The sequence below is a fragment of the Musa acuminata genome, chromosome BXJ3-11 (assembly GCF_036884655.1).
Source record: "Musa acuminata AAA Group cultivar baxijiao chromosome BXJ3-11, Cavendish_Baxijiao_AAA, whole genome shotgun sequence".
NCBI classification, from domain to species: domain Eukaryota; kingdom Viridiplantae; phylum Streptophyta; class Magnoliopsida; order Zingiberales; family Musaceae; genus Musa; species Musa acuminata.
Genome location: NC_088359.1, coordinates 1,807,770 through 1,820,619, shown reverse-complemented (window position 1 = coordinate 1,820,619; position 12,850 = coordinate 1,807,770). Strand labels below are relative to the sequence as shown.

Genomic DNA, 12,850 nt, shown 5'->3' with positions numbered 1-12,850 from the left:
GGATATTCACGTTTTCCAACTCATGCCCAAAGTAAAAGTTACGGTCTCTTGATCCCAAAGCAAAGAAAAAGTTCCAACCATATATCTACAGAGAACGCATAGTGTTCCTCTTGGATGATGTTATATAAGGTTCAACATATCCGTAAGAAAAAGTTTGTTTGTTATATAAATGATGCTGGCCCCAGAAATCAATTTGCCTCTGCACCTTATTTCCTCGGTGACGGAAGGGTTGCTCTCTCCACCTGCACTAATTGTCCATTTGCCACCGTCGTTGTGTGTTGTATTTTCCCAAAGATTCGCGTGCTTAAGAACGAACAGATGCAAAGACAATTCAACAACGAACAGAGTACACACACCCTTCCATTTTCAGCTGTGTGAAAACTAGATTTAACTTGAGCATGAGAATCTCCAACAAGGTTTGAGGCAATGAATCAGTCCAAAGTACAAAGGCCACTTCCCATCACTCCATTTAATTGGAACCTCATCAGTGTGATCTGGTGACAAGTCGCATATACGTAACTACAATGAATTTAACTACTCGGAATACTATAATCTAATTCTGACCACATGAGGTCTGATTAATATCATCCTCCTTAAACCTCCGTACCAAAGTCTACTGAAAACAACTCAAAACGGTTAATGCCACAGCCGCATTCATCTATGAAATCGTGCCAAATACATATCATGTGGGAAAAAGCCAGCTGTCACAATCTGTTCACCGTAAGTCCGGCCGTGCAAACAGTGTGCTGCCATGCAAGTAGCTTCTGTCCGTAGAAACTCCACAAAAACACTGCCTGGTTCAAACAAACTGACATCAAAATCCTGGTGATCCTCTTTGTCACTAGTAGCTTCTTTGTCAATTCCCGTAGGGTATGTGGACAGGTGCTCATCATCTTCTTTGGTTAACTCTGCTTCCTTGGCAGACGAAGTCTGTAAGCAAGCATTTTCTGTCGATGCTGGATCGACATCTGAGGTTAATTCTGCTTTTTCGGCAGTGACGCTACTCAAATCAGCATTTTGTTCCACCTCGGCGGCATCCTCACCTAGCTTTGGTGTTTCAGAAAACAAACCAATTTCAGCACCAATTTCTACAATCACATCCTTTTCAGTCTCCATTGGTTGGTCAGCTGCGACATCACCAATCTGTTGGGCATCTTTCGAAGTAGTTGAGCCATCTATTTCACCAAAGACAATACTCTCCTCGATTTCTTTCAGAGGCATATTGTTATTATTTTGTATCTCTACAACATCATTCCTGATATCTCCAGGCCTTTCAGCATCTTTATGAGGTGCCATATCTACATCTTGCTTGCTATCATTACTTGGACATTCCATGCTAGATTCTGCCTTGACCAAATACCCACTAGGATATGTTTCAAAATTCTCAGTAGCAGTCCCAAGATTGCTGATATATCTTATAATATTGACTGCTTTAACAGTTCCAAACCTGTCGATTTAAATCAAAAAGAACTCTTGTGATGCTTTTAAAAGCATAGACATGTTAGAATAATGATTTATATGGCAACAAACGCACCTTGTACATTCCAATCGTATATCTTCTATAACTTCCTCCAATTCAGATTCTGATAGCAGCAAAAACTCCTCTTTGTTGAACTTTCAAGGATTAAAAGGAAGATTGTCAGTTGTTAAAGGAAACTAAGATAATAGCAAGTATATCGTAATGCTCATGTCACCAAAATGTCTCTTTTTGTTTATGGTTTACAACCAAAATTGATTTGGTATAGCATACCACATTTTTAAGCTGAAGGACTTTTGTTGATGGCCCGAGTAGTGACTTGGCATGCACAGGAATACCATAACATGAAACAATTTCAGCATTCTCCTGAGAACCGACGGTTAGCAGGTCAACTAAAATTCCAGCAGTTCAAACAAGAAATTCATAACAGATTGCTGAAAGTAACATAGCCTCACCTGGGCATCAGGAAGAGTTTGAACTGCAGTTAGAACACGCCCACCAAGCTTCATCCCATTCAGTCCAGCGCATGCTTTTGAAGTAATCGAATGATCCACATACTGTCACATCAAATTACAGCATCACTAGCTGAATACCATACATGTCAACAGCATAATACCAGGAAAGATCAAGCAGCTAATGCAAGAATTGGGAATTTTTTATACCTCTAAGAAGGCACATGGTCCATTAAGTTCTTTGTTAAATTCAAAGTGGTAAGCATTTAGAGTCCCAAATGCACCAACAATCTCCATAAGCTGAAAGAACAGCAATCAACAATCAACTAGATCGGCACTGGTTGTCATTTATTCCATCAACCAGTGGAAAAGGATGTTGGACATCCATAAAGATTATGTTTTTTAGTTCTCTTAAAAGTGATCTTTGAAAACTTACCATATTAGATGAGATAGCCTCAGAAATTCCTCCAATGAAAATCTGCAATCACAAAAAAGCATTACCGGACATTTAGATGTTAGCACGTTTGAAAACTTCGGACCAGATTTTGAAGTTTCATCCAATACTTTTGAATGCCAAAAGTCGAAATGCAGTAGATTTCAACTGCAATCAACTAGTTCACATGGCCTTGGCCAAAATCTGGTCAAAATTCAATACAGAAGGTGTACTATATAATCACTGAAGATGGGAGGCCTTTCATTCTCCTCTGGTCAACTAGAAAGTCCCAGGTAAAGAATAACAAATCTAGGCTCTGAAAGTAATTTCCTTATATACAACACATTTTTTACAATCCTTGACTTTCAAACTTTGAGACTTGGAAACTTAAGATTAGTTTCATAAATTCAGCTTTTTAGATAAGATTTTTGAGAATTTAATACGATTTTACAGGAAAACAACAAAGAGGGTTGGAATTTTTAGCTTGACTTGGAAAGTTTTAAGCAGATATCTGACAAACATAAGTTGTATTTTCTAGCAGGGGTTTAAGTTTAAGATCTTATATAGCATTTAGATAAGGAATTTGTGGAAGTTTATGTATATTAGGCTTTTCATACTCATGAAAATGTTTTAAAATACTTTTCAACACAACATACAATCCTTTCAATTTTTCCAACTTCCATTCACACTGGACTGGACCACCCGAAAAGGGCTGGCCCCTGTGCCGGTTCGCCATGGGATCAGTGAAGAGCACCCCATATAGACTCGTCCAAGCAGTATTTAAAGCTATGCTCCAAAAAGACGACAGAATTGAGATCACAAGAAAACTGAGTTTGATCAAACCATGTCTGTTCTTCACTTGCTACAATAAGATCTTATAAGATGGTTTGCTGGTTATTCCTAAAATATCCAACTGGCATAATGAATGCAGAATAATCTTTTAAGAAGTGAAGAAATCAAGTGTTATAATATTTAGGATGGCTACTTTCTTTGATGGTACCGGTTGGTAAAGATGGGTAATTATCAGTCTGACAGCCTACCAATACGTGAACCAGGCAATTTCATTTGGTCCCATCAGAGAGTTTATTGCCTGATAAACCTGTCACCTCCTCTTTCTTTTTTTTTTTCTTTCTGGTCTGAGCAACAAGTACCGAGTGCCAGTATGCTGACCTGCACTGATACCATACCAGTCCAACTAATTATCGGTGGTAGTGTTGGACCCAGATTCTAATTCATGGTCTTTTGAATTGTGCACACAAGTTAGACTAATCACTAAGAGAAAAACTTTATTTGCCTCAAAGAAATTACCTTAACAAATTATAAATTCATAAGGTCTTGATGGTCTCAACAACCCCCTCATTTTTTTCTACGTTACCATGCAATGCTACAGATTTCAAGCTATGATAACTGACCAAAGGCAAGTGAATCAGTCATCGATCATTATATATCCATTAACAATAAGAACATGAAGCTAATAGAAAAATAATATGCCTCTAGACTGGTACCTTATGGGATGAATCCTTCACAAAATCGTCTACTACCTTAAGCTCTTCCTTTGGTTTCTCTGGTGCAACAGTCTGCATGAAAATAAGAAGTCTGAAAAACTTGGACAAGGTCATCGACCATAATACACCCCAGAAAGCATCCTCTATCCAAACAAGAAGCTCTTACAAGAATCATGAATAAAAATACTACAAACACAATCTGGAAAAACTGCATAATAGATATATATGCAGTGCGCATACATACATTAACCAACAAGAAATTGGCAGGACACTCGATGGTCCAATGATAGCAAAATTAGATACTCATTATGGGTACAAAGTTTACAAATGAAGAAAAGACAATCAGTAAACAGCATTTCCATGGATGAAATGACATTAACTAGAGATGTAGGAGACTAACAAATTGACATCACAGTTGAACACAGTCATATATCATTGTGTATTGAATGGTACCAGAATCATATACCAGCTGCTAAATACCAACATGTTAAATAACTTTTTAAAGTGTACTGGGGCATACCAAACCAAACCAGTCAGTATATACTAGTCTGATAAGGTTCCAGTATAGTTACTATTACTCGTACCTAAATCCATAAACAAACCTATCATATTCCCGTCATAGACAGTGATGGATGACACTAATCACAAAAGTGCACAAGCAGAAAATAAGAACCTGGGTTTGCTTGCTGATACCAGATAAATTGTTGATAACAGTACATTAAAATGAGATATGAGAATAACAGTAAATGTTTCCATTTCTATCGGTAGAAAATTTGTCGCACATGAAACCACTTGTAAGAGCTAAGAAGATTTAACACACACACTATAGATAAAATAATAAAATTTAACATGACAATTAGTACTTACTACAATTACTTAAGATACAAAAGGATGGACAACACTACCCATGATGCAGGAATGGAAATGCAAAACTGAGGATTAGTTTCAGATATTGGATAAATGGCAACCATACATGAACATGTTATATGACATCAACATTGATGTGACCACTTTTTTTTACTTTGCAACACATGAATTTATCAATAAGTGTAAAGAAAGAACAATCGACATACAAGCTAGCTAAGTGGACATGTTCATTTAAAGTAGAAGAGAATAAATAGTGACAAGACAAATAATTCACTAACTGGAAACGATTAGATATCCTGCACATCTTAATGCACAACAAACAGAAAAAATTTAAAATGCTGGCATGACTCTATGTGGTATGCTAACTGGAAACGATTAGATATCCTGCACATCTTAATGCACGACAAACAGAAAATATTTAAAATGCTGGCATGAGTCTATGTGGTACGCTAACTGGAAACGATTAGATATCCTGCACATCTTAATGCACAACAAACAGAAAAAAATTAAAATGCTGGTGCGAGTCTAGGTTCCCACATAGCCATCTAAAACTGGTCAACACTTGTTCCACCAGTGTCAACCACCCTTTCCCCTCCATCACCAATATAGCATTATTGCCGAGATTTTTAATATCTTAGGTTCAGAAAACTAAGTTAAGATAAAAGAAATGTCTCGCTTCAATAAAGGATAAAATGAAAGAGAATAGTCTAAGTTAGCATAGACATATGCTTAGGAGACCTACCAAAAATGGTGAAATGATTACCGTTAGTGGTACAAGATAGAGGAAGACCTAAAAAGACCTAAGAAAAACTATAAATAACTATTTAAATCCTCTTAACTTAACTAAATATATAATTTTTTACACATTTCAATAGCGGAAAAAAATCCACAGCCAACATAAAATAAATGACTTACAGTTTTGTTGTTATTGTTGTTGTAGGTTTAGAAAACCAAGTTCTTTCCCTGCCCCCTCTCATCATAAATGATGTAACTTGCATTTATATTAGCTCTAAGAATCATTCAGTTTAGACCTTAGTAATATCCAACTTGATGGAACTTTCTTCCAAGCCTAACCCTAGAAAGGTTCTCATATATATCAAATGGCAATGCCAAGTTATTAGTTTTCATAGGCTTTTCTTCGGCTCTAGCAAGGAAGCCAAATACAGATGGGGAAATGCTCAAGAAGGCATAGATATAAGATGAGCTGAGTAAAAGTGGTTGCTTAAAAGCCTAAGTTAATAAGTTGGTCTTCTCATCTTCAGCATTTCAAAAATCCTATTATTGAATATTGTCCACTAAATGGATTTGTTTACTAAATAGACTGGAAATCCAACAAAGGGTGGTTCCTCTAAAGATGGGTAAGCAACTGGAAGAGGTATTTGCCTATGAGTCAGATGCACCACTTTACCAGATTCCTCCTGTGATAAAACTAAAAATATTTCTTTGAAGTAGTTCGACATGACCAAGTATTAAGTTTTTCTTTCTTTTTATGGGGCAGTAAGTGGAAGTGGCGAAGGTGGGATAGATTCTATCCCAGGATCTTGCTATCAACAACTAAGATCCTCATCAGCTAAGCTATTGGCATGTTTGAGTATGACCTCTCAAATCTTACCAATGCCTAAGTGAACAACTGATAACAAGGATTGCCACTTCTTGGTACAGAGGCACTGCCTAACCTTTCTGCAAGATACATAACACACCTTCATGCCAAGATACATGACGTACATGGCAAAAAGGTTTTGCTATGTGATGGCAAAGTTAGGCAGGTGCAGGCCCATGCCCAATAGCATCAGTCCTTAACTGATAGAATATATGAAAATCGTTGTGCAGTCATTAACAAACAATAGTTCAAAATATCCTTCAAAAGATGAGTGTAGATGCAGTAAGCATAACCAACACACAATAAGAATAAAGAAGAATAAGATATGGAACAATGTCACGGCCAAAAAATTTGCATGGTTTCACACATCATTCAAAGAAAGTACAATAATTTTCTGATAATCCACTTAAAAGAAATATGATGCATTAAGTGATTGTGCTAAAGCAATGAACTAAAGTAAGCAACTTAGATATCTATTTCAGAATTAAATTATTTAATTCTCATTTTAGCATCAACAATAAGGATCAAATGGTAAAAACTTCAAAAACCTACAGGACATACAAGAAATGATAATTAAAGAACCACTAATACAGGTAAGAACACAGCAAAGGACAGAAAATTGGCAAAGATTTATCTTCTGTCAGCGCATAATAACTACTGAAACTTGTTCGCTAAAGTCAACAGTAAATATATAAGAGTAATTCTTTGCATTTGAAAAATATTTCTAGATAAAGTTCAATTAACTGAACTCATGTGACATACAATTTATTAGTGTAGGCAAAACGAATATGGCTCTTGGACTTGCCTCTAGTTAAGTTTCAAAACTACGTCATAATTGCAAAAGAATAATGAAGATATCAAACTTCAATTATTTCCTAAGATGACACATATCTAATTGTCATCTAAGAAATTTAGCCACAAATTATTTGTTGAATGAAAAACCTTTACCTAGATTAAAAATTTTGAAAGAAGAAACATGACATCTAGAGAATAAGGAAACTAGGACTTTTAGCTAATTATTTTAGACAAAACCCCCACCTCTATGATCCGTTCCAACGACTGATGAACAATATGGATGCAGTAAAATCAAATGGACAAGCTAGATAACTTTTGAAAAAATTGCACTGCCCCTTCAGTTCATATCAAAATGACAGAGAACCATCATAAAATATAACACATCTTATTGCAAAATAGACAAATAATATCCTTCGTGAACCAGATCTTTGACTTCTCCGATAATGTAACCTCAAGTTGTGCCAAAGTGCCAGCATTCTTGATGATAGTTCAGCTGACATCATTTTGTCAAGTTTGCCATAAATTTAAAGCAAACACCAAAGAATGATTCACCAGGAAGGACTCTACTGAAAGTCAAAATCACCAGAAATCAGTTCCGAGTATAAGCAGTACATCGCTCTACACCTGGAAGTCAGCTTTATAAAGTCCCCGCTTTGTCACGATCATGAATGTGAATTATGATACACCCAATAAAAATACCCTATTTAAAAGAGATTCCAACATGATAGTCAGACAATGTTTCATTGTGGAATATAATTATCATGCCTTATGCAAACCAAAATAGCAGAAGTGAAAAAATAGCTGCTAATAGAAACCTCAAGAGCAATCTTCAGGATCTCAACATGAAAGAAACAGTAAGCTACAACAAAATAAGGCATTTACTTCCATAGTTCAAGCAACAGAACATACTACTGTGTGGAAGTTTTCGTAGCACTTTTGTATGTAAGTCCTCAGAGTAACAAGAACAATGAACTTCATATCAAATAATTCGGACACGACCAAGAAGGGTCATATAATTATAAATCAGAAACAGATTAAAAAATATGTATATTAAAAAGCATATGGATATTCCATATATAAGTTAAAAGATAAAAATGCATGATGGCAGCCAAGCACTCTTCAAGTATTTCTGGTTATTACAAGAAAAGAAACTGACAGTGCACACATGCCTAGAAAGACAGTTGATGGCAGCATAATACATTATAAGTAGTCCAAAGAAATAATTTCATGTTTTTTCTTGCCCAAAAAGAAATATCAGGTGTTTATTACACAGTGCAACATAGCAGACATAATATGCTCTTAGAATGAAATAACTAGCATTTAAATGCACCAAACTGCATCTAGGAACTATTCAGTATGACCAAATAAATGAACAAACAATACAGAGAAGCCTAGAGAATCACAAAACATTCTCACATGGACAGCTCATTTTAACAGCAACATCAGTTAGGAATTCACAGTTACATCATTAACTAAACATGCCAGAAAAATGAAAATCTGAAAAAAAAACATGATGGACATTTATAAATATACTAACACTAAGCTGCTGGAACACATCTTCTATGGGCGAAAGGTAAAAGTGGACATCTAATAAAAACAGTATAACAAAAATGAGATGCTTTGTCAGTTAACAGTCAAAGAACAAGGAAGTATTTGCCACATGATTGCTTCATTTTAGCTAATAAAAGGATCACTTGAAATATTTAATTGGACCCACCAAGTGGATTTCTGGTCACCAATGTAAATATATACCTTTAGTTATCTGTCATACAGGCATAGTATTGAAAGGAAACTTATTAAAAGCAAATAGGATAACTTATGGTTATCAAATTAACTTTTAAGCAGATCTAGGACTTTTTATATCCAAGAATCATCTAGTTTATCTAATTTGGTAGTGGTTACATAAACCACGTGTGATCTGACATTTTCAAGTCATACCAGTTTAGGACTTGCCAGGAATAAGCCTTTCAAACATGTCAAGAGTTGGTATGAACTGTAACATATTAATATGCTAGTAGTCAAAAGACTATTGATTTACGCGTGAATGCTTGATTTGTTCAAGAAGGCTATTTAACCGCATACCAATGTCACCCTAAGTATCATAATAGCAAACAAATCACATCCATGCAATTGATACAGGAAGATAGAGGATGATGCTACATCACTTGTTATAAACATATGCATCCCTTTATGCCAAAAATCTCTTAACACAATGCAATACAGAGATTGTATACAATACATGAACATTTACTTCGCAGTAGGAGCATTTAGATTCTTAGTGTCTGCAGCATATAGGAAATAGCAACAATATTAAACTTCTTGCCCTGGAAAGGAGGATAGAACATGTTGATAATTTATCAATATTTCACTCAACATTTATGGCATCAGTAGATACACTATCAAGCCATAAAAGTAATTCATTTATAAGACTGAAGCATCAAAAGGTGGATAAGAACAAAACTTTATGATGGATGCAACATAAGTTCAAAAGTTATAAACTCATCTTGAACTAGAACATGGTTATCAAGCTTAAATCTTGCAATGATATCATCCAAGTAGATATTTTTATTATACCTTTGCTACATTACCACAATAAATGAACCAATCTCTTCTGAATCTCTAACAAATAGATTGGGTTCTTGGATCTTTAGTTTAGAGAATAATAAGGTCTAACAAAAAAGTGAAGTTATCCTGACCACTAAAATGTTGACATTCCACCCTAAAAGACCATAGTCTGTCATCCACCCAACAAACATTTACTCAATTCTTACCTCTTGCATTTTGCTTATAATTGGCAATCTTGAAAAAATGTATCTATAAGAAAAACATAAGATTCACCATGATTATTGAGGTCTAGGCAAGACATTATTCTGAGCCCCCCCATACAATCTATAAATTCTATGTACTCAGTATTCTTCACAATAATTGTGTGGACTGTAGTTAACCCATACAAGAAGTTGTAAACAGGAAATGGCAGGGATATGGATAATTAGAAGTCTTACTGCTGTTTCAACAAAATCTTTAGGCCTTCTGATTTTAAGAACAGATCCAGAGATTGATCTTCCATCATATGAAAGGGCAGCAGTAGCATCCTGTGGTGTGAGAAACTCAACAAGAGCCTGACTTTTCTCTTTATTTAACTGCAGAAAAGTAAATATGCAAATAAGACCAATCAACAAATAACTCAACAAACTGAATAGAACATGTGAACAGACAAACTACAGTTCAAACATCCATGTGAAATAAAATTTCCACTTACAATACAGCTGATACATGGACTAGTTCCTTTGATGTGATTAACACTAGATGAGACTAAAAGATTATTAAGAAAATCAACCAGTGTCTTTTCAGATGCAGATGCTGGTAAATTTTCGACATAAAGTCTCCTCATCCGGCGGGTTGCTTGTGTTAACTGCACAGAATCAGTAGATGTGCTCATGACTACAGATGCAATCTCTGATGAAGGTGCATGCTGGTGGATTTTGGCAGCTGGTGTGACTGGACTGACTAGAGCTGGCTCAAGCATTTTAGTGGCAGGAGATTTAAAAGTATCAGGCGGGACTCCAGCACCAGAATTCTTTGCATCAGGAGGAGGTTGATCCCATTTGGCTGACTTTCGTTCTGGGTATGGAATAGTTGGAGATGGAGTCCTAACAGCTGCCTCAGGTTTTCTTTTCCTTGGCGAGTAGCCACCAAGTCCGCTCCCATGTTTATGGTAATGTTTGTCCCCATCGGAATGCTTCCTCCTTGACTTTTCTTTGAAAGATACAGATGAAGATTCTTCATATTCTCGTCCATGATAGGATCGCTTATGTCCACGAGGTGAGGATGAGACAGACCTGCCTCTTTCTCGTTCACATTCTGGGCTCCTAGACCTTCTCCTTTTTGACTTGAGCTGCTCAAAATAATGCTTGGAACCATCCTTCCTCCTATCATTTCTTTCAGCATATTCAGGGTGTCGTGATTTTCCTAAATCATGCCTCCTCAGACTAGAATAATCAATTTCCAATCTATTCCTTTCATCAGCATAACTGTGCTCCTTTTTTTTCATCTCCCCTCTTGATTTTCTGTCTCTATCATCATGTCTTTCCTTTTCAGTGGTATATTTTGGTTGTTTCTTTTCAAATTCCTTGGCAGAACTATTTCCCAGCTTGTCACCATTTCTGCTCCTAGGAGGTTTCTGTTTCTCGTTCATTCTTTCTTTATCCTTGTTACTCCTACTGTAGATTGATTTTGGCTTGTGATCAGCGTAGAGTTCAAGCTTATGCTTATGCATACCTTCTAAATCACCATCCTTCACCTTATATATTTTTTCTTTTGTCTTCTTGGAGCTCTCTTTCATGGTATCTTTGAAATCCTTCATGCCAGCCCTATCAGCAACCGAGCGATCTAAGGAGACTTTTGCATCATCTTTCACAAAGTGTTCCTTAAAACGACTTTGTCTTTCGTTACCATCTGCTGTAAGTTTCTTTTTTCTCCTCAACATAATCTCTTCAAAACTGATAGGTCGTGTGCGGGCAGCAGTGCCTTCATTATTGATCTCAGGTGCCTCCTTTCTCCTGTTTGCTCTACTCATCTTTACTTCAACATAAGAACAACTAGTACACTCAGAATTTAATCAATCCTTCACAGATTATGCAATAACGAGGAGATTTATCTTCTCATTTCCAATCTTTATCTCTTTCTCTCCAGCTAGTTTCACTAAGAGGATGGTGCAAAAGTAAACAGCATGAGCTCCTCCGATGAACAACAGCGAATTCTTTGGAAATCTGCAGTACAAATGGTAGCAAAACGGTGGAATAACACAAATGAAGAAAAGCCACATTAATTTACAAGTGAAAAATTCATCAAAATGCAATTATTGAGTATCCACATGATCAAACAATCATAGCCGCTGCAATAAGTTTGGATAACTAACTTTGAGATCACTACTGATGACCAAGATTAGGTTTTTCCCAGGACCTAATTTCTAAAGAATCTCACAGCAAATTGTTATTAGTTGCAAGTGACAAATTGCTAGAACGGGTAACTTGTCGCCACAACCATTACAAATGACATAACTCTTTTCTCAATAATTCCTCCAAGAAAAGAGACTGTTAAGTAATTTAAGCTAGTTATATGCCAGCATCTCCTTCCTCCGAATTTATCCTGTCATGTGGTAACAACATCTTATCCCCTCACCTAGTCAACGCTAGGGTAAATCAAGCTCGCTCCAAACTATTAAAGATGGAAATTCTCAATCGAACTTACATACAAATAAAACAGAAAGCACCATCGCATAAAAACGTCGACGACCAAAAAATCCTTGCAAAGAGATTAAAAAGAAATTCCGATCTTGAACAGACCTTATTACTGCGCAAAACCTTTCTCCATTGTTGTTGTTAGGAGAACAAAATCGAAGAGGCAAGGCGAGGAAAAGAGAGTTACCAGGCGATTTGGGGCCGGAGGAAAAGATTGCTCGTCGCCGACGGGTGAATACTTTACGCGAAGGCGAGAAAGAAGAATGGGGTTTCCTTAGAGGGGCCTCTCGTGGTCGACGGTAACCAGTTGCCTCGGGTTTGATCATTTGAGAGGAAGTTAGCTGTCCTCGTACGTGCAAGGTTCGGGGAAAAGGCATATTTCATTGTTGGAAGCAGTGGGGCCATCCACAAAAATTCTTCTGAAGGGAATTGACTTCCGTATGTGTGCAGTTTCCTGTCTTAGAGGAACAGCTAAGGGCGA

At 36.5% G+C, this 12,850-nt stretch overlaps 1 protein-coding gene across 1 annotated transcript; it reads right to left on the bottom strand.

Annotated features, from left to right (window-relative positions):
- Positions 1-62: 62 nt before the first annotated feature.
- Positions 63-12,704, bottom strand: LOC135653076 (splicing factor U2af large subunit A-like). The gene is made up of 10 exons (XM_065174537.1): positions 12,557-12,704; positions 10,389-11,898; positions 10,132-10,269; positions 3,868-3,939; positions 2,366-2,407; positions 2,140-2,229; positions 1,933-2,034; positions 1,751-1,843; positions 1,535-1,614; positions 63-1,447 (listed from the first exon to the last, which is right to left on the bottom strand). The coding sequence occupies exons 2-10, from the start codon at positions 11,703-11,705 to the stop codon at positions 655-657; spliced, it is 2,727 nt and encodes a 908-aa protein (XP_065030609.1). The 5' UTR covers positions 11,706-11,898; positions 12,557-12,704; the 3' UTR covers positions 63-654.
- Between the last annotated feature and the right edge of the window lie 146 nt (positions 12,705-12,850).